The sequence below is a fragment of the Pangasianodon hypophthalmus genome, chromosome 19, assembly GCF_027358585.1.
Source record: "Pangasianodon hypophthalmus isolate fPanHyp1 chromosome 19, fPanHyp1.pri, whole genome shotgun sequence".
Classification (NCBI taxonomy): domain Eukaryota; kingdom Metazoa; phylum Chordata; class Actinopteri; order Siluriformes; family Pangasiidae; genus Pangasianodon; species Pangasianodon hypophthalmus.
The window spans coordinates 8,558,088-8,584,990 of record NC_069728.1 but is presented as its reverse complement, the minus strand read 5'-3'; the positions used below and the strand labels follow the sequence as shown (position 1 = coordinate 8,584,990).

The 26,903-nt window shown below is 37.5% G+C and overlaps 2 protein-coding genes across 19 annotated transcripts in view; one reads left to right on the top strand and one right to left on the bottom strand.

The window, feature by feature from the left end:
- Positions 1-8,989, top strand: part of LOC113545183 (nesprin-2) — a 103,933-nt gene extending 94,944 nt beyond the window's left edge. For 12 of the 13 annotated variants that reach the window (XM_053242396.1, XM_053242392.1, XM_053242394.1 and 9 more), the window contains 10 exons: positions 604-672; positions 1,288-1,424; positions 2,036-2,165; positions 3,121-3,326; positions 3,945-4,145; positions 4,960-5,088; positions 5,872-6,063; positions 7,585-7,641; positions 7,885-7,919; positions 8,032-8,989. In XM_053242396.1, the coding sequence (XP_053098371.1) occupies positions 604-672; positions 1,288-1,424; positions 2,036-2,165; positions 3,121-3,326; positions 3,945-4,145; positions 4,960-5,088; positions 5,872-6,063; positions 7,585-7,641; positions 7,885-7,919; positions 8,032-8,242 (1,367 nt within the window). In that variant the 3' untranslated portion in view covers positions 8,243-8,989. The remainder of the gene's footprint in view (positions 1-603; positions 673-1,287; positions 1,425-2,035; positions 2,166-3,120; positions 3,327-3,944; positions 4,146-4,959; positions 5,089-5,871; positions 6,064-7,584; positions 7,642-7,884; positions 7,920-8,031) is intronic. The other variant, XM_053242391.1, reaches the window with a different exon arrangement.
- A 380-nt stretch (positions 8,990-9,369) lies between these two features.
- Positions 9,370-26,664, bottom strand: esr2a (estrogen receptor 2a). Of its 6 annotated transcripts, none has more exons than XM_053242400.1 (11): positions 26,400-26,664; positions 22,493-22,640; positions 21,926-22,328; positions 20,927-21,093; positions 20,171-20,287; positions 18,376-18,696; positions 16,907-17,045; positions 14,467-14,600; positions 13,661-13,826; positions 12,682-12,911; positions 9,370-11,410 (listed from the first exon to the last, which is right to left on the bottom strand). In XM_053242400.1, the coding sequence occupies exons 2-11, from the start codon at positions 22,578-22,580 to the stop codon at positions 11,331-11,333; spliced, it is 1,845 nt and encodes a 614-aa protein (XP_053098375.1). In that variant the 5' UTR covers positions 22,581-22,640; positions 26,400-26,664; the 3' UTR covers positions 9,370-11,330. The 6 variants fall into 6 exon arrangements, with proteins under 6 accessions (XP_053098375.1, XP_053098372.1, XP_053098373.1 ...); XM_053242397.1 differs by having other exon boundaries at positions 13,661-13,844; positions 26,400-26,663; XM_053242398.1 differs by having other exon boundaries at positions 13,661-13,844; positions 22,493-22,635; positions 26,400-26,663.
- Between the last annotated feature and the right edge of the window lie 239 nt (positions 26,665-26,903).

The window sequence follows — 26,903 nt, the reverse complement described above, 5'->3', positions numbered from 1 at the left end:
ATACTACTTAATTTTATGCTCATTGCTGTGTTATTGACCATTTATAACAGTGAGGACTACAACACTACAAGGAGACTAATTGTTAATAATTTTAGTGAATGTTAAGTGCATACTTGCAAAAAAACAAGTTTGTATCGTGCAAGTTAAGTATCTTAACTTTACAGGCTGTTACTGCACAAATCAAAGTAATCAGACTTGTGCATCTGCCACTGTGGGGTCCTTGAGCAAAGCCCATATACAACAGCTCAGTTTTACCCTGTCATACTTTCAAATCAGTTTGGATAAAAGCATCAAGTGAATGCTTTTCAAACTGAATAAAATGTAACTGTAATGTAAATACAGCAATCAATAACAAATAACAGCTTCACAGCGGAGAAAAAGGTGCAACCTAAATCCCATAATCCCACTCGCCAACAGCCATTCTGCTTCCTGTCCTGTAAAATCAAAATAAACATGAGCGACAGAAACATTTTAAGTTCACTGCAAATAAAACATTAAGTGTCAAACTGTTTATTTTGTAATTTTTTTTGACTTTATTTTTGAAATTACCCAAAATGCCCATGACTACTTCCGAGACTGAAGTAATCTACTTCATTCCCTCAGGTGTGGAGGTCACAGAGAGCTCTGAGGCCATTGTAAACTCCACAGTGCAGTCTCTTACAGTGACCTCGGGTAGGCATCAGCCATCTCCAGGAGTGCGACTTTAGTTGGGCATGCTGCACACTCCCACACCTCTACTTACCCCTTTGTTCACCTCTTTCCTATCACTTAATTCTCATTACCTCCTGTGCAGTTCCCATTTTACTGAGCCATGTGTGTGAATAGATTGGGCACACAGGGCATCAAAAAAAAGCTCTTTCTGTATTCCTTCTGGTCCCTGGCTCTCTTTATCTTCCTCTCTGTCTCTGATGAATGAAAAAAGCTTCTTCCTATCCTCCTCCTGGCCCAGCTGGCTCTGTGCTTGGAGCATGAAAGCTTTAGCTGGGTGTAGAGGGGGGGAGCTGAGAGCCCGTCTTGCCCACAAGAAGGAGAGGAGAAGAGGGCATGGAGAGGTTAGACTCCTCACTCTCAGCAGACTCAGTCCGCCCACACCCTCTCCCAGGCCACAGCTGCTGCATGGCACGACTCTGATAGGCATGCCATGATAATGCTGATGATACTGACACTTTTTCACTTTAGGAATGAAGAGGCAGTGCACCATCAAAGCATCACTACTTGTCCACGTGTTGCTATTTATGCAGTGATCTAATCGGAATTGCTTTCTTCCCTTCTTTCTTTATTTCTCAGTCCCAGGAAAAGATGTGGTGGCTCAGAGCTGGCACTCACAGGCTGTTCCAGATAAAATCCCCCTTTCCCTTCCTGATACAAAAGAACACACACCTGATCTTCCTGTACATGAAAGCACACCCTATAAACAAGGCTACGTGAGTACATACATACAATAAATATAATAAAGCCAAATCAGCTCCAAAATTTTCAACACAGTGGTAATTAGCTTAACTGTGAGAGAAATCTAACCTTTAATTGAAGTACTTAACTTTGCTTTTCATAGCAAAACCACATAACACATATATAAATATAAATTTATATATGTGATATGTAATCACATATATGTAATGTTATTCATTTATTATTAAAAAAATTGTTCCTAAGATTAAAGGTTTTCTGAAGGGAAAACTAACTGTTGTAGGGTTCTACAAATGGGGACAAAGTGAAAAACCCTTACAGATGCAAAATGGAACACTTTTTTCTAATAGTGCATTATTTATTTTTTCTTTCTTTCACTGAAAAGTGATAGGTACTGACACATGTTCAAATGTGTTGGAAAGGTTATAGCCCATTCAATTAGAATCAGATGTAACTGTGCATGTGGTTGGGAATTCAGCTTTTATCTTATTCAAATCTCCAGTATTTAAAACTGAAACAGAGATCATTCAGAATCATTCAGAAGTCCTTATATGGAATTGAACTATATCTTTATATCCTGTTCACACTAATTACACAAATATCCCATTTTCCCAATGATGGCTGATAGGTTCAGCTCATGTCTGAATGCAGCAGTAGCATTGAGAATGTGAAAAAGGTCTCACTCATCCTGGATAATGATGAACAGCATGAGGACCAAGGAGGTCTCACCAGCCTCACAGCTGCAGACACGCAGTCAAGTAAATAACACACACACCCCTTACAATTTTATTCACCACACGCTTACCTTCACTCATTTATAGTTTAATACACACTACACCATGCAGTATACAAATATAAACTGATACAAAATATGTTTTGAAGGCACAGAGTGGACACACTATTAGAGAGTATTTATGTTAAATTCAGAAATTGAGCTAAATAATTTTTTCAGTATTAATATATTAGCATACACTATATACACTATATACTTCTTGTTACACATCTATGAATGAACATACATTGGTAAAGTCTTACACAGTAAATGTCAGTAAATGTTGCTATAAATAAATTTTTGGAAACATTTTACTTCAGTCCAGTGCTCACAGGACAACATGGCACAACATACTCATAAGCCCTAATTGACAACTGACGTAAACCTACATAAGCATTTATAAAGGCTTATTCTAACAGACATCAGCTGTCACAAATACTGTGTTTAATCATTTTGATATCAAGCTGAACACCTATTGGTATAAACCTGTATACATTTTCATGTAGGATTATGTCACGTGTTGAAAAGGGCTTATGTTGGTGTCATGTAGCCCTGTGAACACCACCCTTAAACAAACTGTTAATGCAGTTTTTATACCAGTTGACATGTGTTAGAATTTATGACAGTTGTCAGTAAGGTCTTATGTAGGGATCATGTAGCCCTATGAACCTTTGTCTTCATTGTTTAATACTAAGGCTGTGCAAATTTTGTACTTGACTGTACATATTTTTTTTTACTTCTATATGATAATATACTCCTATGCATTCTGCTCATGTTGATATGTGCAACAGACTCATTTCACAAACAGATTGTTAAAGGCATTTGGCACTTAAATCCAGTGCAAATGGAAAACCTTGACGTAATACATTACACTGACCCAGTCTGTGATTTATCCACCCCTCAGCCTCCATTAGTATGCTTCCTTATCCTGTCCTCTACAGGAGTGATCGAGCGCTGGGAGCTCCTCCAGGCACGTGCAGTCAGAGAGGAGCAGTGCTACAACAGAGACCGGGAACAGCTGATGTCTGACCTGCACGACATCACTTCCTGGCTGGGCCAGGTCATCCCTGAGCTTGAGAAACTCCAAAATGCAGAGACAACATGTGTTAGTGTGCAGATCATGGAGGCCAGGGTCAAACAGCTAAAGGTGTGAGCTCATGAAGGCTTTGTAATAATATAATGATATACGTAATGGTCTCCAGTGTTACACTGTTCAAATGTGCATTCATAGCACCACTTGTAATGACCATACAAAAGGTAAATGGCAGGTTAAAGCATAATACACATAATACTTTTTATTATGCACTCTTTTATATTACAGAGTCCAAATGCAGTATCAGCTTGATTACATAAAAAGATAAAAAAAACAAGTTGACACCTATCCAGGAATACATTTGAAACTGAGTTAAATTAATTATTAAATTATTTATCCAATTAAAATTAATGTTGTTTATTTCATTTAAAGGGTAACACATGTTCACTCCTAAAACAGTATTAATTGTTGTTCTCTCTTTATGACTACATCTGTTATTGATGCAGTTATTATGGTCATGTGTGCACTGTACTTTTAACTTGTACTGATATTATTGTACGGTGATATAATCGAGATTAAAGGAACAGTTACTGGTAATGCATTCATATGCTATACTACTCCTAAGCCCCTCTCATCTTTTTATAAAATAATTTTCCTTCACTTTCTGAAATGCGTGTAGACCATCTAGCCATGGAACATTCTCTCACTCTCCTCTCCTACTGTATCTTACAGGACATGCAGAAGGCTTTTGCACGGTATAAGACGCTGATGCTGAGTCTGAACCTAGGTGGGCGGGAGCTGCAGTGTGAAACAGGTCCAGAGGTGCAGCAGCTACAGGAAGACTTGTGCAGCATGAACCGAAGCTGGGCCGAGGCCTGTGTGAGCCTGGAGGAGTGGGAGGAGAATCTGAGAAAGTCCTTCATGCATTGCCAAGTGAGAAGCCTAAATTAAGTGAATTGTGTAAATCTGAATGCTACTGAAAAAAGTAGTCTCTGCAAATTAATGCACATGTGGTGTGAGAGGATAATTTGTTTATTCTTGTGTTTCTCATTTGCGTTCAGGAAGTTAGGTTTAGTCATTTTACATTTCTTTTTTTTTCTTATAGGTAAGTTAGAGTTTGTATTTATTTTTCTAGCTTGTTTTAGACATATAGCACTCATGCAGTCTTGTCATTTACTTCGTTATGATTGGTTCCTTCCACTTGATGAGGAGTACAAATAAGCTCAGTAAATAATATAATACCTATTACTGGCATATTACCAGGGTTCTGTGCTTAGTCTGGCTTCCCCCCCAATATTTGGTCACTTTCCAATTGCCATCAGCCTGCTTTCCCCTATCACAAGACAGCTACCATGAGCATCCTCTGAAACACCAAAACACATGAACTGCATCTTTCTAAACTGCTGATCATGCTGCATCATGGGAAAGAATAACGCACTTGGAGGAAAGCTCTATCTGCCCTCTTCCACATACATAAGCTCACAGGCACACATGTTTGGCTCGTGTTGCTCTGACTGACAGGGGGCTAAGAGTATGCCATCGCTCTCACAAAGTGAACACGGTCAATTTTGCTCCCTTGTCTCTTGGTCATGGATGGCTGTGGCATCATTGGGATTTGAACTTGTGATAGGGCGAATGCTTTTCTGCTGTGCCACTCAGAAGCCTTTATGTAAGATTTAGGTTCAATCCACGATTTAGACTTTCAGAAGATGTTCACCTAACATATTTCATTTTCGCTCTCTTTTAGGAGTTCCATGAGACATTGCACTCACTCTTGCTGTGGCTGGCCCATGCTGAGAGCAGGAGATTCACCGTTAATGTCCATGATCCATCTGTACACATATCCGTGCTGCATGAACACAGGACTGCACTGATGGTGAGACTGAGAGCAATTCTGACTTAAAACCTACATGAGCATTAACTTATTTAATCATAAGGCTTAAATATATGACGTACAGGCCTAACCAGTAGCATTAGTAGTGCTGAGTAGAGGTAAAAACAGTCCCTTAAGTAATTACTTGAATATGAGTTGTAAGATACAATTGAGTATTAGAGATATAGAAATTTGCATTGGCACAAAACAGTTCTGTGGAAATGAGCAGTGTGTGTCTGATTATTTTTTAGTTATTAGCATTATGCACAGACAAACAAGGCTTTAAATTATGTCTATTTTATTCAGGAGAAAATGATGGACTTTTTTTTAAAACATACTTAGTTCCTCCAATAGAACTACTACCCTAGTACATGTTATGATGATACTGTTACCATGGATCAATATATACGAAATAAATCATACTTGATTTCCGGATATACTCATTTAAGAAAAAATATTTCCGGACCATATAAACAGATGATAGTGACTATTATTAAAGAACCTAAAACAGTATAGTTAACAAACCTTTAATACATTTAATATGTAATTGAGTGAATATCGAGTAACAAATAAAATTAAAATTTTTAAACAAATGTAACACTACACCAGCTGCTGAAAACATTATGCCTGAGTTTATAAATAATATAAGTTTACTAATAATATAAGTATTAAACCACAAAGTAATATCTGATTTTATTGGGTGAGATTATTAAGAATCATCATTTTCTGCCAGTAGAGTAATAAATCATGTGTGCTAACAAGCTGTACTGCACCCCCTGGTGGTAGGGTCTGGAAGAGGAGCTGAAGGCCAGGCAGATGCGAGTGACATCTCTGCAAGAGCTCACCACTGAGCTGCTCCCTGAGTCAGGGCCTGAGGACGACTATGAGGCCACAGAGAAGCTCCACGTCATCCGTAACAAATTACGGCTGCTGCTGCGTCAGGTCAAGCAGGACCTCCAAACTGTTCAAGAGCGTTTGGTAAGAACAAATTAGACTGATTTAAAATAGCTGCCACATTAGGGACTTGAAGTTATATCAGAAATAAATGCTGCCCTACTAAGGAGGCTAACTGCATATTGAAACTGGAATTTAAAAACCCTAGTAGGTAGATTACTGTAAATGTGGCTGTTTGCAGGCTGTTAGTGGTCTAATTTAGAATGTATAATAAGAACAAATATGAATGAATAACGATGTTGGGGTCGTTATTTGGGGTCGTTTGTTTTACACATGGTCTTCTACTCAAAAAAAGCATTACAATGATCTAATTTTTAACGTACTGATGATTGCTGGAAAGCATACAGCTAAAATAATTTTCCAGAACAGGAACTGACTCAAATTAAGCTGTGTTTTTTTTTTTGGTTTTTAGTTGGTGTTTTGCAATTTATTATATGATGGAGAGAGCAAAAGCCAAAACAGGAGATTTGTTGTTTGTTATTATTATTACTTTTAACAAATCTTGGATGAACAAATTGAACAGATCCACCTCCATCTATAGCCAGTGCTGTCACATGAAGATTTCCTTTATATTGGTCAAGAAAGTTTACACAATGGTTTGAAATTCATATTTTAACTTAGTATGTTCATATGCTGAAAAATTAAGGAGTCTTTCCATCCTGACCACATTCGTTGTAACAGTTCATTCATTTGTGATTAATCATTTTGCTTGCTGTGGGGCATGCCACAACCATTCAGAGAATTAATAAACAAACCATAATTACATGAGCTCTAAATATTTTTGTCACCTAATAATTATGCTAATTGCATCATTTTTATGATGTAGCCTAGTGAGAGTAACAATAATGGCAAGCAAAACCATTATACCACATGGCAGTACACATAAGAGTAATAAAATTTAGGGAAAAAAAAAAAGAATTTCAGTGTACCATACTCATATATGTGACGATAATGACTGTCACCTTAATAATTAGTGATGGCTCTTATTAAGTCAAATGTCCTGGTTTTTAATGGAGTTATATAATGTCTCAGACCTGGAGAGTAAGAGATTATACATTAATAAATGAATACAGGGCATAAAGCTAATTTAATTATATACACGTTATCACATATTCCCTTCACAAGATACAAAAAACAGCTTTGGAAGTGCCCATGGCTCAGTTTCTCAAAGAGGTTCATGAAGTTAAAATCATCTTAAACAGTGAAGAGAGTGTTAGCATTTAACAATGATGTTACAAGCTGTGATAATTTTGTGAAACTGAATATTTTATGTTGTATTTGGGAGAAAATAGTAAGCTCTTCTCCAAAGGATCTTGCTCCTTTAAAGGCTACACTGAGAGACATAATTGAACCCAGAGTGTGAGAAAGATGCTATATAAATACAAACTATTAGTAGTACTCCATTTTATTTCCATTGAGAGTAAGTCAGTTACAAAGAAAAAAAATCATGAAGGGATCTTCGATTTTACTTATATATCAATTTTAACAATTTTAACAATGGACATTGTCACAGAGCAGCTTTACAGAAAATCTTCTCTGCTACAGGACTCCTCTGAGGCATTGGCTGTGAGTAAAGGACAAGATCCTGGATCTTCATCTATGGTAGGTTAATGCATATCGTAACCAGTTCACAAACCTTTTTACTAACCCCTTAAACACTTATTATTCCGTTATTAATTTTCAATAAAACTAATAGGAAAATCTGTTTATTTACGAGTATGAAGATAGAGGTTGTGACCCGTTGACCAGTCCTGGGACGTGTTAAAGTTATACACTCAGAGTAAATGGTGTATATTTAATGCAGCAGTTCTAAGTTGTGTTTTGCTGTGTTTTGTGTGTTTGTAGGAGCTAACAGCAAGTAGATCATCCAGCGCCACCAGGTACTGTACAGCTTTATTACCTAAGATAGTTTAGTTGTAGTCTCGTACCCATTTCCACTCATTGTCAAGAACAGAACAAAAATGTGTCTTAATGAGACTCGTTTTGTTCCAGGATGCAGAATAGGGATTCTTCCCCACCGCGGTCTTTCTTCTATCGGGTCCTGCGAGCTGCCTTCCCGCTCCACCTCCTCTTCCTCCTGCTGCTGGTTTTCGCCTGCCTGGTGCCACTGTCCGAAGACGACTACAGCTGTACTCTATCTAACAACTTTGCCAGATCATTCTATCCTATGCTGCGCTACACTAATGGACCTCCTCCAACTTAATACAATTGCACACACGCAAGTACTGACCAACTGGTCTACTTCCAAAGGTGATTCTTACAAACTCTATTAGCACTCGGTGTGGGAGAGCATATTGCTACTGTCCAAAATGTTTTAATAAGTGTATTTATAAAATTGATTTTATTCTATTTATTCCCTAAGAAAAGCCATACTACTGAGAACTTTTTAAAAGATAAATCAACTCCTAATTTTTATTATATATGTGTTCTTTTACTAATGTGACTGCGGGAATGTCAAGGCACATAATCATCGTACCCCGTTGATACATTGGCTTACAATCTCTTTTCAGGCATTTAAGTTTAAGAGAGAAAAACCATTGTAACCAGTTGTGTTGTTATTTCAGACATTCTTATTCCAACTTAAACATGCATCATTTGGATAGATAGAGAGAATGGTGACTGATAATACCATGTATGACTGTATAAATGTGTTTTATGCTAAACAGTATGTTTTCTTTACAGAACCAGCGTGTTTAAATGCCTCTAAATTTATTTTTTACTTTATTAAGACATGGATTGCTATTAAAAAAACCTATAATTTGTATATTCGTTGCTCCAAGCCTTATTTTTAATTTCCATTAGCGTAACTAGACTGTTGATCATTATGAATATTGCGTTCACTGGAACAGGCATTGACCCCAAGAACTTAATGTGCCCTGCAATTCATTTCTGAACTTCCAAAGTTCTTGTTTATTTCCTCTTATTTGGTAATAAATTTTATCTTGCACAACCAAAATGTGAAAGGTAATCTTTTATGCCAATTTATCCATTGTTATGAAATCTGTAGCCAACTCCAGAATTATTGGTACCCTACAAGAGAATGGGCAACAGTGATTGTAAAAACAAAGATATTAGCCATATGATAATTATCAGTATAACACAAAAACACAAAATTGATATCCCTAAACAGTATATACAAAAAAAAAAATTGTGTTAATTGTTCTCAGTATTCAGAAACTAATTTTTTACGTTTTGTTTAAATCCTTTTAAAATATAACTGTTAATATTTTTTCATCTTCATGAACGGTACCAATAATTTTGCATGCTCACACACACACACATACACACACAAACACACACATGAAACATTTGAAAGAATGCAAAAAATCCTCTTCGTGAATGGTTTATAACAACATTTGTAACTGATACATAGCAGCACAATGATGCTACTGAACAACAGTTGTAACACCTCTATTTACTGTCGATGTATAATATTCACCAAATACCGATAGAAAATGATTACAGACAATATTGTGAAAATGAAAACACATCATTCATTTGGTTCTTATAAGGATACACTTCTGGTATCTTATCTTATAACAGTTTACATAATCATGTCTCCAGTTCAGTTAAATAAAAAATCATGTTTGGCTACATAATAATGCAGTAAATCAAAGCGGATTTCACATTGTGTTATGTGATAATGAGCTCACATATCTATAAATCATGGCATCTACAGCCTTCTAATGCTACTGCTTAATATTATGTTAATCTTAATAATAATTGGCATTTGTAGCTGTCATACTTTTTTTTTTCAAAATTTCTCCATCTGCTCTTGCTGTTGAGAAAAGCACTGAAGCTGTAGCAGGAATTAAGTATTAGAGAAAAAAAATTAGAATATAAAAAAAGTGTTGCAAAATGTTTGCTATATCTGTACAGTCACCTTAGGTGAACATTACAATTTTTCCTTTCAAAATTGCTGCATGCTTTTAGCTTGGAAAAAAAAAGATAAGTGTATTAATTTATTTTGGTTTGCAGTGTCAGCCATCAGTGTTTTGGTGGACAATAGTTGAAAATTGTGTAGCAGATCACTCTACAAAGTCAGCCTAGAAAATTGGAAAATAAATTGATGCTTTGGAGCTAGATGCTGCCTATGATCAAGCACTGGGAAGCCACGTGCTAAACTGCTATCAACAAATTACACACACAAGTGCAAATGTAAGTTGTGTAAACTATGGCAGTGCATTTTATCACATCGTTGGTTGCAGGGTTAGCTCTTGTCTTACTACCTGAACTTGTCTTTTTGGCTAAGAGAGTTTGGTCATTAGCAAATATGAAACCAGCTGTCCTGAATTAGGTTTAAGTGTTTTGTTTGCATAAAGGTACATACAGACAGTTGACAAATTAAAGGAAAAAAACAACATTAACTGCCTCACTAAGGTGTTGCCACTAGATCAGCTTCAATGTGCCTTGTCATAGATTTTACAAAACTCCAGAACTGTACTCAAGTGATGAACAATTCTTCCAAAAGATATTCCCTCAGTTGGTGTTTTGATGATGGTGGTACAGAGCTCTGTCTAACACATCTGTTCAAAATCTCTTATAGATGTTCAACTGGGTTAAGCTCTAGTAACTACGAAGGCCAAAGCATATGATATACATTATTTTCATCCTTATCAAATATTCACTAAGCCCCCATGCCCTGTGAATCAGAGCATTTTAATGCTGGAAAAGACCATTCCCATCAGCGTAGGTTTGTATCATCAGAGGATAAAGGTGATCAGGAGAACTTTGCATTTATTTGCAGTGACCCTTCCCTCTGCAGGGCCAAGTGGATTCAAATCAAGCCAGCAGAGCCACCGTTTTTTCCTTTAGTTTGTCATTCATCTCTATGTTTCCTATATGATATTATACAATAAGTATATGATTATGTTGCATGTTGCCAGCTGGTATAACAAAAGATCTGTCATTGTAAATATATGTGTGTTTTGTGCGTATTTTTGTTTTGTGCGTACAAACACTCAGAAGTAATAATTAGTACAGGCACAAAATGGTGTTTACAGTTGATCATAATTTCTGTTGGGGGTCAGGGTGGCATTTGTCATTTTAAAATTTACAGTGCAGGAGTGACACAAGTCACACTTTTATTAAAGCTGTAATTTAAACAATCACAGTGGAAAAGTCTTAAAATTGTCCTCTAACAGTATCAAGAACGGAAATCTCAGCTTATATAAAAGAAAGGCTCAGAAAAGACACAAGAAATGCACTGAGTTTTGCAAAACCACTAAATACAAATATGACTTCCAGGAATGCTTACCTGTGACATCCTTATTATCACAAAGCTATGCATTTTAAGGCTTTATACAGCTGATTTGGTCCAGTTCTTTGAGTCTCCAGGTCCAAACTGATGTCCTTGAGCTGTATGGCTGCTCTGGGTAAAAACATCTTGGTTCAGTCTGTCTTCATTATGCTAAGGTCACTTTTGAGCACTAGCAGTACGAGAATGATAAACACATTTCCATTTATCACTTAAGTGAAAAAAAAAAAAAAGATTTCAGCCACTGGACAAAACAAAACAGCAATATACACGCACACATGCCTGACACACTTTTAACTACTGTACTGTTACTTTTATTATGTTGCACTACAGCAGAATTTATGCACAACTGTGTAGTGTGCACTGGAGAAGATAGAGACAAAATTTTGTAGTGATCAGCAAATTTCAGGCTTCTGCAAACACAGGCCTCACATCTATAGTAAGAAGCCATTGCTATTACTAAAATCTGATAAAATGTCCACATTGCTTGATAGCAATACAATGGACACGGGCCATTTTTCACAGTATTCAATGCATCTCTAATGGTTTTTAACACGAAAAGACACATTTATTACACATTTTTGACCTTATTATTCCTCAATTATTCCTCACTACTCAGTTTCAGATTCCATAGACAAATAGATAGATAGACAAATTCAGATTTGAAAGCTATGGATCACAGGAGACACACTAACACTAAATAAAGGATGAGGTCATCTAAGAGGGAATGAAAAGCTCACTGAATTTACTTAATTCAAATGTGTACATCGGTTCCACGTGATTGAATTGAGTTCAATTAATACAATTTGTTTTTGCACCTCCAACATGATTTGATCATGCAATTTCAAAGCCCTGAATAAAACTGAATATCAAGTTCGCACCTAAACTGAGGCGCAAACCCAGGTCCCTAGCATTCTGCAACAGCCACATTACCACTGCACTATTCCACCACACAAGCTGCAACTGCTAAATTTAATAGTATAGTTACAGTTCCCTTCAGTGCCAACATCCCCACAAGAGTTCATAATGTAATTGGTTTACATAAATACTATATGAATTGATCATGCTCACTCTACATAATACAATCTACTAATTAGAAACTTATTTAAATTAAGTTTATTATAAGCAATGAAATCACGTTTTTATGAGAAACTTAATATTTTTATGTAAACTATACGTAATAGTATAGAATTTTTCTTAAATCTTACAGACCACATATTCCATTTTTTTCAGCGTAAGTTGCCTGTCTTACTAAAAGTCCTGCCTTTACTGCCATTACACCTAGGAATGTAGTGGAGGTTGTGCTTGCAAAAAAAGCGTGGCAGCCTGGGAAAATCAGTTGGATGAATTTTGGCAAACAGAATTATGGCAACCTTTTGCCTTACCATTTTGGCTGAGCTCCATAGGCCCCTCCATAACTGTCTGTGCCCACTGCTGAGAGGAGCAGCTGTAGGGTTCCGGTGCACCAGGGTTCTCCTCGGGCACGATGGCCGCAGTGGAGTGGGGCAGACGTGAGCTGTGCATGATGTGGGCATCAAGCATCTCCAGGAGCAGGTCATACAGAGGCACTACCTTCTTCATCTTCATGCAGTGCAGGTGGTCCATACCTTTGTTACTGCAGCAAGAGGAAACAGCATCAGCATGATGGCAGAGCAGTCAGGTGCTGTAGTGTCATATATCACCTCTCTTACAGTGAAAAGTGAAAAGCCATTTTACAGTGAAAAGCCATTAATGCCATTAATAACTAAACAGTTGCTTTGTGTTTATTCTGACCTAGGAAAAATATTACTAAATTAAATATTTACAGTTGTAATAACAATCATATTGTTGTATTTAATTGTTTTAAGTTACGTACAGGGCAAATGAAGATAATAAATACTGCATTGAAATATGAAATAAATTCAAACAGAATGAAATGAAATACAAATAAAAAATGTTGGACAAAGAAAAAACAGATAATTGAAGGAGGTTGAGAAGACACGAATACCTGGGAGAATAAATATAAAACAGATTTAAAATGTCTGTTGCCACTACTATTTTTTCCATTAATATAGTATTTTTTGTCTTAAATGTTTTGTATATTGAACCGCTTGTCATTGTGCTTCCGAGAATTAAAAATAATAATAATAATTTGTAAATGGCGATCAACCACTACAGACTCACAGTATATGCCCAATATGTCCTATACATGATTTAAGCAAACCTGCTGATATTAGGGCAAATAAAGAAAAACAAAAAATCAAGCAGCTCAATTATTAAGTTCCTTAATATTAAACATTATAACTGATTAATGATTTCACAGACAGTGTGTGTATTAATCATATACCGTTCAGATTTTCACGCAGTGCACTAATACTAATATACCTGGCATGACGTATGTGCGAGAGCAGCATGAGCAGGTGGGCCAGGCGTGTGGAACGCTGCTGAAAGCTCAAGCCCATCTTTGAGATGGCCCAGACCAGGGCGTCCGTCACGGAGTCCAGTAACTGCATCAGTTTGGTCCTGCTCTGAGGTTCATCATCTGCCTCAGCTGAATTCAGACACATGTCTGCAATAACACACAGTCACACAGCACACTACTCCGCAACTCCACAAAAGCTAAACTTAAAAAGACTTTTCATGTAAGCCATAAAGCATATAAAGTGTTCTACTGATTCCGAGGAGTTCTAGTTAGTGTAATTATAAACAGATGTTGAGGCTTTTTGTTGGGTGAATTACAATTGATCTTTTGGTATTCACTAAGAGAAGGAGACAAATCAAAGATTTATGGGAAAGAAATACACAGTCCTGCTGACAGACTTAATACTACACCAGCACTGCTTAATAGTGCATTTTAAATGAAATGGATATATGTGCTGAAAGAAAGGGTGACTCCATAAACCAAGTTTGTTGTTCCTTTTAGACCTTTACAGTGTAAGCAATACTCTTACCAACCCTTACTAACACTCCCATTAGTTAAACACAGGGTAGAAAAGAGCAATGCACTTGACTGAAACCCATTTATTGTAGGGCCATGAAAGAGTGCCAGACGTAAGAGTGCAATATGTGCAAACTCAAACAAACACCAAAAAAGAAAACACACACACATACACACACCACCTTAGGGGAAATTACAGACAGAAATCTGCATTTAAGGGTGCATTGGAGCTCTCAGACAGAAACACACTTACTAGAGTTGAGGAGGATCATGGCCTTGAGACAGACATACTCCTCTCTCTGTAACTTCAGCTCTCTGAATCGGGACGTGGCAGCCAGCAACATGTCAAAGATTTCCACAAAGCCCTGTACGCAGCTGCCCTCGTCCCTGTGGAACAACATAGGAATTATAAGCCTTTCAAATATACTTCCAAATAAGGATGTGATTCTGACTAATTTTGCTATTTTAGTATCGGTGAAAGGTAAAGAATGGTATTTTGGGTAAAATCATAGAAAAAGAAGTCTATGTCTTATATAAATTGTCTTAAATAAAAGCTTTTATTGAATTACACCAACTTGTTTATACATAAACATAGTAAACTTAACCATGGTCTTAGGTAAGCCTAACTGTGAAACAGACTTACTCTTTTATTTCATTAAACAAAACTGAAGAGCACCACACGTGCACACCATGTTTTCACATTGGACTGAATCACAATTTTCAGTGAATCCCATTAATGACAGTTGCTTCAGTCTGAATGGATCAAGTGATTGTACCGAATGTTTCAAGCTTAAGTAAGTCAGCATTAAGCTAGTACTATAATTAAGTGGTGTTGCATGACTTGTATGCCCTGAAGTTGTAGCGGATCTTTGCCTCAAAATATTGCCAGATGGGACTCTTCTTTTTTAAGACCATTTTCTATCTATGCTATCATAAGCAATGAAATAAAACATGACAGAGCATGCTGCCATAGGAAAATAAAAAAATGAGTTGTCGTGCTGTTGTGTTGCCGTTACCATGACAAAGTTGATTATTTCCCTATTACAGCATGTGACTTGCTCCTCTTATACTGCAGCAATTTGCCAACAATTAACATTTTTTACTAATTAATGAATGACAAGTTTGTTTTTTTTATTCATTTATTATTATTAGGCTTACATTATGTAGAGCACCCGCCATACAAATACCCAAATCATGATTTCATTATCTGCATAAATGTACTTTGAACAGTTCACCGATTATTCACCGATATTACCTGTGTACATGTCTACTTCTAAATACATGTGTTATTCCAGGACCTTGCTCTAGGTTTCTGCTTTATATGAAATAATCCAATATGGAATAATGAACTCGTCAGAGTCACAACTTATTATTTGATTTGTTTAAAGAACATCTTACAGAATATCACATCGTAAGTAGTATGAATTGTTCAGCAGCTACACTGAAACTAATAGCAAAAGAGATGTGATTCCACATGGGTGAGAAATGGAAAAACTAGAACTGTCTATGACTTCTGGTACTGTAAAGTGTTAATGCTGCTCTCATTAGATTTCAGCATTTCTGGTTAAGGCTCTGGGTTACTGATCACAAAGCCAGGTGTTCCACCACCAAGCTGCCACTGTTGGGCCCTTGAGCAAGGCCCTTATCTCTCTCTGCTCCAGGGGTGCTGTATCATGGCTGATCCTGCACTCTGACCCCAACTTCCTAACAAGTTGGGATATGCGAAAAAAAGAATTTCACTGTGCTGTAATGTATATGTGACAAATAAATGCTTCTTCTTTTTTCAGGATTTTTGCTTGGAATCATGTTTTGTATGTATACAACCTAAAATAATGCAGCTTTTTCTAATTATTGATAGAGCCCTTTTTTTTTTTTTCATCTAGTCATACTTATTCAGAAGTAAGTCTTGAAATAAATGACACAACCATTAAGCACTATACCACTTATTACAAAAGATATAGGCTTGTTTACGAAGTTCATCAACCAAAAAATAATGTGAGCTGGTGTCTGGTGTAGGATGAAGAACTGATTTTTGAGACTGATCTCAGGACTGTTAATGACCTGGAACAAACGACTAAAGCAAGGCACAGAAAACCATTAACACTACAAACTGTCATTACTCTAGGAGGTGGCTTCTATGTGAAAAAGAATTCTGTTTAAATGCTGAGAAATAAAGATTTTACCTGCAACAATGAGACATGACTCACAGGACATTCAGCTCACATTCATGGAACTCAATAGAGCAGAACTCAATATCAGATCCAGCTTAGCTTATTTATCGCTAAGTGAGCTGGCTAAAGGACAAGTGTTGTTTTGATTTCTCACTTAATCCAAGCAAATGCTGATGTCCTGAGGTGTACCATCACGTCACATAAACACTTGGGTAGAGCACACACACACAATCCAATACTGTGGGAGAGTGTGTGTGCGTGTGTTTGTGTGTGTTTCACCCACTGCCTGTGACCTGCCTTTGCTATGACCTTCAACCAGGTCACTATTTGACAACCAGATAAACATTGATTTTTATCCAGGAGCATGGTTAGACAAGGAGTTTGCATGGTTCTATCTATAAAGTGTTAAATTGTCTGACGGTAAATGACTGGCTACAGAAATAGCAAGACTGGCTCATGTACCGTGTCAGAGTTTTGAAAAGATGGATATTAGAATAAATGCTGGTGCACAAATAACTGTACCTGCTGAGGATAAGATCTGGGGAGAAAATGAGCTTTCCAGGATGATTAACAGATCTCCACATCAGCCCCAACATCAGGACCTCCAACCAGCAACACTCCAACAGATGCACCTGGTCAAAGAGGCTGAGCTCCACAAAACCTGTAGAAAACAATATATTTATTTTAATATTTATGCAAAAACAGCACCTGTACAAAACCAGAGAGCAGGCAAACAAAATGTTAAAGGTGCATTAGGTAAGATTAGTCCTTTTTTTCAAGTCTAGGTCTCTAACAGTTAGGTGGGTTTGACATTTGAATTACAACACCCACCCCCCAACCATGAAGGTCCGCCTCCAGGATCTACGGTGGGCCATATAATGTCTACAAAATGACTGACAGGAGGCAGGAGGAGCATCCAAACACAAACGAGCATTCCGGATCAGAACTCCAAATGGATTTTTTTTAGAGACTTAATACACTTTTGCTAAGGCCACTACTTAATCCATTTTTTATGTTCTACATATCTTCCAGGTTATTTGTACAAGTAAGGAATAAAAAAATTACTATTGCACTTTCAACTGAGTATAACATTAATTTTTGATGTGAGTATAATGCATAAAAATTTGATTTGAGTATAATGGCATGCTAAAAAGACAAAGTTGCTGTAATGTTCAATACATTCTTTTCTAAATGCTTCAAAGTTCAAAATGTTCCCCCAATGCTGAATGACCCTCATATCACCACATATAACAATCTAACGTTGATATAATTAACTGTCCCCTGCTCCAGATTCACACATCAGTTACAGCACAATGCTTATAGCAAAACTAAATGCAGCACAATGAAGTCCAAGCAACAACACTGGCACCTCACACCATAAATCATCACACCTGCTGGTGCCTCAAATGGCACCCAGCCCTCAAAAGAAACACCTCCACTGTGGCAAAATAAAAAAGTGCACCAGATTTGAGCAGAACTGCCAGGGTGTAGATAATTTAATCAAAGCAAATGACCCGCTGGTATATTTGTGAGGAAAAAGGAAGAACCTTAGACAATGATAGAAAGGGGTCAATTCAATTGCTTTGTTTTTGAGCTTTAATGGATCTGAACCGAGGGAGGAAGGAACATTGCTGAAATGAAATAGTCGTACACTGTATTACTGCCTGTTGAGAAGCTTTTCAATTCTGCAAATAAGCAATAATAGGCTTTCACACTCAGACAAGCATTTTTATTTAATCAGGATTTCATTAAGTATTCAGAAATATGAGGCTGAACACATAATTACTGCATGAATATAATATGAACATGAACATAATTACATGCATATTTAATCATATATGCATATGTAGCTAAGACAGCATTGCTATCATATAAGACAACTAAAAAGACACACAAGCAGAAAAGTAAACTGATGTTTCTTTGTGACACAATGACACAAATGGCTGTCATTTTCAATAAAAGCAATTATACACACAAACACAGAGACACACCTGGGATCTTCTTGGCCCAGCTGATCATGTGGACAAGTTCTTTGTCAGCCAAGTTGGTGAGTGACATCATGACATTGGCCTCAGTAAAGGGCTTTTTCATGTCCTTCATAAGATAGATTTCTGGTGGCTCTGCTTCCATGATGCGAGCTATCAGCTCCTCTGGGCTCAGTGTGGCAGTAAAAACCTCCTTTACCCTGGTAGGTGGTGCTGCTTTCCGTTCTGGCTGTCTCTGACTACTCGCTACTGCTCTGGCAGGAGAGCGTGCCACTCTCCTCTGCTGTGAGCCTCCACGATTGTAGCTGCCACGGTCCCGACGCATACCTACACACAACAGGATTAATAGCTTAAATGGACACTCACCAAGTGTGTTAAGCCCCTGTCAACATGTTTTCATGATTAGCTTTTAACTGGTGGAAAACCTAATATCACTGTACAGGAAAGAATCATGTTGGTCTCAACTATTGTTGTTCCTTTTTCTTTTGTCCAATTTGAGTTGTAAGAAACTATATTGGAAGTTAGTGAGATCAGCTAACCCCATTTACAAATTAACAATAATTTTAAAGCTGAGAAAGAAAGAAAAATGATCCAGAGTGGCTGGACTATAACAAGATACTCACAGCAGTCGGTGAGTCTGTGCTAAAAAAGTTAGCATTTTTGCTATGTAACCTGTACCCACCACCAGTATGACAGTAGACAGTTAAATGCAAGGACAGTGAAGCTCTTTTCAAATGAGAGTAACGAGAACAGTCTCAAAGCTAGTGGGCGTCAGCCATTTTTGAATAGAGTGCTTGCACTCAAAGGGTTTTCTTGACCTGCTAGCATATTAGCTAGCTGAATAGCAGTAGCAGTGAAAATTATGAACAATTTTCAAAATGACATCCTGTCAGGTTAGCTCATGTTAGCTAACTTAATAGTGTTAGCAGTGAAGATTATGAACATTTATGAATAAGACTCTAAAAAAAAGGGGGGGGGGGGGGTCATTTTAAAAATTTACAAGCAATTAAAATGAAGTTACATTAAAAAGCCAAAGAGCTACTATGGAACTATAAATTTTTTTTTAATGTAACCTAATTTCATACATTAAAAAAAATGCACAGGCAGGATATTGACTAATCCAAGAAATGATAAAATGTTCTTCTAATTAAATCGGGCTTTGTAGAAAGGAACATTATTGAATCTACCGTCAGTAAATACTTACTGAGCAACAGAGAAATGTTGGCTGAGGCTTTTAAAGGACTAAAGGAAAAACAGCCTTCAGAACTATTTAGGATTTCAAAAATGAGACTTTTATATTGATGTCAGTGCCATAGGTGACATACAGGCTTGATTTAACATTACTAAAAATTAAACCTGGCAGAAAAAGTTATTGTACATCGGTGACAAGACAGCAAATCCATCTCTACAGCAAAACAATTTTAATTTTCCATGAAGCTAAATAGCTAATTAATTATTTTTCAGTGCTGAGTAAGTCATCTGAAATATTGACCTCTGAATCCATGTTTACACAATCTTCTGGCCACACAAAACAATTCAAAAATAGAAAATAAAAAAATATTAATAGGACTAACAAATTACTGTGTGTGTGTGTGAATTATATTACCATATCACTTGCTTTATCAGATCATTACACCATAATAACACAGTATAAAACAACATGATTGCTGACAAAGTCCAGAATAAGGGTATAAAACAAAGTCCATATTTTCAGTTAGGACTTGGCAAAGCATGCTAGGTTTTAGTGTCATATGAGATAATGAAAAAGGAGTGAAAGAGCAAATGGAAAATAAATATTTACCACATTTCATCATCCCTACTTCATAACACTTGCGAAGCCGACAGGCCTGGCAGCTCTTGCGCCGGTTCTTATCAATGGTGCACTGGTTGGTTGCAGGACAGATGTAGTCGTTATGTCCTAATCAAGAGACAGGACATGTGTGAGCAGCTGTTTTCATACCTCACTCACTCAGCAATAAATTCACAAGAAGCAAAATTAACAAGAAGAGGAAGCCTTATGTTTCTTTAACATAAAGAAGCTTTAAAGCCTGTGAGTGCAACAATCAAACCAGCAGATGAAAACTGATGGAGCACATCTCAAAATAAACCATTAAATATTAATGTTAAGGGTCACAGTCTGTGTCTGGCTTCAGTGAGAGTCCACTGAGGGAACAGATTTGAAAACAAACAAAAAACAGTATAGGATGGTTTCCAATTAAACTCTTAAAAGGGAACATTGTGCTGTGCTCCTGAAGCCCCTGAGGCTGGAAACCACCTTACTTTTAAGATGTGTAGGGCTGAGTTAATTCTCATTAGGACAAACGAGGTCAAAATGCGTATTAGGGCAAGTGCTTGTGTGTGAACTCATGGTTATTAATAGTTTTAAAACACATATAGTGTCTGAGTTAGCAAACCCATCAGATTGGGAAGTAACTGAGTTATTACAATAAAAGAAAAATCTGTAACTGTAAAAGTATGTGCAAGCACAAGCATGTAAAATGTGCATGTCCAGATACCTGGACCAGTCGATTACGAGACGCCTTCGGGGACTTGTTACCTTGGATACTCCTTTTAAAGAAGGCTTTGCATCCCTCACAGGACCAGACACCATAGTGGTAGCCAGAGGCGTAGTCACTGCACACAGCGCAGAAGTGCATGTCTGTTTTGCTCTCTGAGGAACTGAAGCTCTCCTCACATTCCACTGACCGTTTCCCCACGGGTTTGCTGGAGTAGAGGGAGGAAACAAATCAGAGAAAACACTCTTGCATTACTATTTTAACCCTAATGTTCAGCTTGGGTCTAATTGACTCATTTACATTTTTACCTGAGACTAGAAATCATATTTGCAGCATGAAGCTTTAAAGGTACTTTCAGCATTTTGTCAGAATTAGCTCAAGTTTTCTGTTCTCTTCAGCGTTCCATCAAAAGTCAAAACCACCATGGCACCCCACCACCCTCACCCACGAGGTGCAAATGGGGAAGCTTTTTGAATCAACATGCCTGGCAGTCAAGCACTAGTGGTCCACATTATGTGATTTTTGTCTAGTTTTCAAAGCCTGAAGTGCTGCAAAGACCGAGGTTTTTGCTCCAAACATATATTTTATGTACAACTGAGGGTCTGTGATGACAACTCACAAAATATTACAAAAAGTGCTCTGACTTCAAGATTGTTCACACTGCCTTTAATTTACATTTTTTTCTAATAAACTTGAAAAACAAAAGGCCCATTTGTATTTGAGGTTTGATGTGTAATTTAACATGATATGTAATTTTAGTACACATTTACTCCATATATGATTTGCACTCACACCTGTGTAAACACACACCTGCCATCAGGAGGATTAGCAATGAAGGGAAGTTTTATGTGTCCATTTCCATAAATATTTTACACTCCTAATAATTGATACAAACACAGCAGAATATAGATGTTTAACAGAAAAAGTTTTTACAACTGTATTGCTATAAAAATGTAAAGAAATGCTTTGACTTGCATTGCTTGGCAGTTAGCACAATAAGAAGGTTAAATAGGAAATTGCAGGTTGATCAAAAGATATACCTGTTGTCGTTGGCTGTGTAACTGCGTGATGTGAGCTCCTGCCAGGTGCCATTGCTCGGCTGGTTTTGCTGGCAGTGGGATTGTGGGCGATGCAGTGCCAGAGGTGCCATGTGGCTCTGGGAGGGCCAGAAGAGCGTGGGGCTGAGCGACTGACGCACTGAGGGGCATTCAGGAAGTGGGGGTCCGCTGTAGCCGAGCAGGGTGGGGCTGTAGAAAGGCAGGGTGGTGAAATCGTGCCCAATGTCCGCATAGGGTGAAGGAATGCAGATGGGGTGGCTCTCCATTGCCACGGCTGGGGAGGAGGAATTCATTCTGGATGAAAGAGTGCAGCCTGCTGCTCGGCTGGAATCGACCTCCTGCAGCTGCAGCAGAGGGACGTCTCTCTCTGGAGACTCTGACATTTCTAAATGTTTTTAAATGTTATTAATTAATCTAACCAAACCCTTCTGGAAGCTAGGGTCAAAGCGCAGGGTCAGCCATTGTACATCAACGCTTATGGTAGAGCTGAAGGTCCCCAAAAAAACTGCACGTGTAGAATTTCAGGACTTTGAACAATATTATACTCACTAGAACAAAATCTTAACTGAAGAGAATCGTACTGAGGCAGCTTTTGGGCAGGTTGTAGAGTTAACACATCATCATTGCAGGACTGCATGAGCAGTAATCACCTGGGACTCAATGCATTTTCTTCAGGATATCTTCCACATCACCTACCCTGCATGAAATTGTGACATAAGTTTAAGACAACAAGTTAGGAATTGGATCATTTAAAAAGAGAATTATGACATAAATATCATGTTATGGAGGATGCTGTAGTGTACTGTAGTATTACAAATCTTGGCTTCTTTTTGTATCATTGTTGTGTTATATCCCTACAATATCCAGCATGTTAAAACACATATATTAAGCAAATACAACCACTGGAATATCCTCACATAAACTTTCCTTACCAAAGAGAAATATCAAGTTGAAGAATACCAACAGAATACAGCATGACTGGAGGAGTAAATAGGAAACATTGTTTATTTGCTATTCAAAAGTATGTTATGTTGCATATTTATAAACTGTGAAGCCAGAACCCTCAGAATGGAAAATTATGAGAGATCTGAAAGCAGAATTATTGGAATATCCACCAAAGTTCTCAAGAAAAATGGAGTGAAGCTGAGTAAGGCAGATAACTAATGCTACTGTATATATTATATGCCAATTTTATCTTTTGACTTGTTGTCCCTCATTGTTGACAGGTCTATGCCTGCTTTTAAATGCTATGTAACAAAATTTGAATTTGGGAAGACCTTTTTTTTTTTGCCTAATTAGGAGCTAGCAAAATCTAGATAGACTAGACATGCTTACACCAAATGTATTAATTGTTTATTTTATTTTATTTATTTATTTATTTATTTTTTAATTTTGACCAGAGTGTCTCTTTTAGGTTTCCTTTTTGAAACAAAGTAGTCTGTGTACAAATGTAACTACTACAAGACACAAAGAACAGAACAGCCCAATAACTGTTACAAGCTGTTACAAGCATGAAAAACATTGTCAATATAGTGCTTACAACAGGCTGTTTGACAAGCACTGACTGCAAAGCATCCCACCAGGACCTATTCATATATACGACCTACAATATACTAATACCTAATAAGCCAGAGCGGGGCACCAAATATGAGTGAATCTGTTGCCTGCACATTGTTTAATATGTGACCACAATCATTGGAATATAATCAATTGTGTATTTGTTGTTTTCTATTCTGAATCACAAATTTCGTCTTTAAATGTTTTGTTCATCACAATCTTTGCATCGATAGTTTTAAAAAGCTGTATAAACTGTGCAAATCTATTCTGCAATACTAGAATAATGTGACACTGCCAGATGTAGCTAGTGAGATTATTAATCTAGCTCGAAGTTGCAAGGGCTTCATGCTTGCTCAGAGGAACATTTACTTTTCTGCTCCTCAGAGACATGGCTCGCACAGTGTACCCAATTATAACAGAATAAGTAATAATCAGTGTTTTCTCTGTCAACACAGATAACACAATTAGAATCGAGGACAAACTGAAAATGTCTCCATGTGTGTTCACTACCCCTTGTGGTGCGCTGTGAATTCTAGCGTCTAGCTGCACTGCCTCAATAAAACAAAAAAGAATTACACAGTGCCCCACTGAGCTATGTTATACTGCAGTACTAGAGACGATTTCCCAGGACCTACTTACCAGCAAATCTTCACATACAGGCTTCACCAGCTCAACCAAAGTGACCAAAACTGTCTGTGCCGAGGACTTTTGAACCCACAGCAAAGCAGAGACACTTGGCCGAATTGCATCTAGTATTCAGTGCAGGCACAGAAGGTTTCACATTGGAAACATCACACAGCGAGCTACACAGTGAAAGCAATTTCCTCATACTTGCTTTGAGAATGCAAGTAAGCATGTGAGTTAACTGAGCTTGGACACACAGCACACATGAAAACATCTCCACTTTCTACGTCTCTGTAAGCCTGCAAAAGTATTAAAGCTTAACTATACTAATGTTGCACCATAATTAAAGTATCTGCAGTTTCATGACAAATCATTTGTGTCTAAAAGATTACAGTGTCTAACATATTAAAAGTGGACAAGGACACACAATGCTAATATGACATGCTGCTTCTCCATTGAAATTGAGCAATGACTTTTTCAATAAAATCACCACACATTGTGACAGAAATAAATGCAGGAAGATGAGATACAACCCATAAACAGATGATATTACTAAAACTAAAAGCACACATTTGACTCCAATTAACTAAATAAATACAAAAATAACTAAAATAAGTGCTATTTAATAAGCCAAGATCAAGTTGAGGGAGAGAGAGGACTTCTGGCCAGCGGTGCATACCAGAAACAAAAAGCCCAAGGCCATTGGTGCAATCCCCCACTCCGGCTTCCCTCACTCCCTTCTCCAAGGCGGAAAAAGGATAAGGGAGAGGCAACGAGGGAAACCATGCCCTGAAGAGGAGGACTGGGAACCAGGACTAGAGCACTTCCAGGCCTGATGAGAAAAGTTTAATACGGTCCAAAAAAAATTAGGCGACCTAAGATTTCTGCCTATAGTTACGGCATGTATCACCTCATTCCGCTCAGCACTGTCTGAAAACAAGTGCATGAATTCAGTGTTAAGTTGAAAGGTAGCAATAGCCATTATCATAGGTTTATGCTCTGATATTCTGAATTAGAGGATGCTGGGCGACTGTAGCACTGAAAGCTAAAAGCAATCATAAAAAAAGCATATGAAGCAAATGGTTTCAGCTACTTCATTCAGCCGCTTCATTCAGCGGCTGGAAATGCATTTTATTTCCCATGCAATTTACTGCAGATTAGATAAAATTACCTCAATTACTGAATCACAGTGATGCACTTTATAATACTACCTCAACGACAGTTATTACAGAATACACAGTTCACTCAGTATGGCCTCTTAAGTTGGTGTACAATTGGAAAAAAGTATGATTATGTCTAAAATGTGTTACTTGTACTGGACAATATGGTCAAGGAAAAAGCAACAACCACTATCTATAAAAGTAATTTTAAAAATGCATATAGGAGTAACAAAGTAAAGGAAGACGTGCCTCCTGGAACATTTCTATTGTGGCCTTTCCTTAATTAAGGATGTTACAAATACACCTGAAAATAAATCAATCTCCTCCTAATTTTAGCTTTCTGATAGGGTAAAACATCAGCTGTTGTTGAACTGGAGGATATTCATCACTACCCATAAAACCAGATGGGCCTAAAGCAGCTGACCTTCAGGCTACTTCAGAACAGACACCCTCCTGACTCAAATCACTCAGCCTCCAAGGCAAAAGGAATTTTTAAATGTTCAGAATAACACAACAATAAACTGCATGCAATAAACAATAAACTGCATGAAATGCAGCAATAATGCATTAATAATGCAGCATCACACCATTTTTAAGAGTTTATATGTTTGCTGTATGGTTGGCTTGCCTGGGAACATTTCCCTGTGTGTTTGTATATTAAATCCTCAAATTCCTGTAATCAAATGTACAGCACAACCACTCAATTTAAAACTTAAATATATATGATATATATTATGCATATTGCAGTCAGCAATCATTAGTCTTATTTACTACCATGTACCAATATTTATAATAGTTAAGCTTCTCTAGAGCATGCATAAAAACTATGCAGCAGCTATTAAAGCATATCTGGTGAAATGCACCAGATTATTAGAGGGTGAACTGCCAAATCCTACCTTCCCGGAAGGAATTTTGGTGTTTGACACTTTATCCGGTGATAATTTTTATAAATGTGTCATTACTGTGTCACCACAACATCAACTCAGTATATTAGACTCTTAAGGTAAAAGCTCTATTTGATTCAATCCCTTTGCAGATAATAACTGATGTTTGTGAAAAGCTTAAAATACAGTTAAACTTGTGAACGTGCGTAATAATAATGATAATCTTCCTACCTGCAGTGTCGAATTCACCGACCACCGGGCTTCTCCGAAATTCGGTCTTTAAAAAGGAAGTTATTGATGCTCTCTCAACACGGACTTGTTGCTGCTTCCCGTGTTACCGCCTTGCGTCATTATCAAAGGCCTCTATAAAGGCAAAAAATGTCAAAGCGTGGAAATCTACTGTAAATTCACTGCTTCAGTGTGTAGATACTTTATTCAGTTGAGTGCTGTTCGGTGCTGCTCTGAGCCAACTCGCCTGTGCACACATTACACGCGCATACTTATCTGACCGGCGTCTACGTCATCAACCCTACCCTTTTATCCAATCAGCTCCGACCTTTCATGGCAACGATTAACTTTCGCTAAACATTGCTCCTCAGTTAGCATCAGTCTGAGCGGAATCATGAGACTGGAAATAAATAAATAGAGAGAGAGAGAGAGAGAGATTTCAGTAACCCAAGTAAAAGATAGAATATATTCGCATATCATAGGAAATGTTTTTCAATTGTACAACTG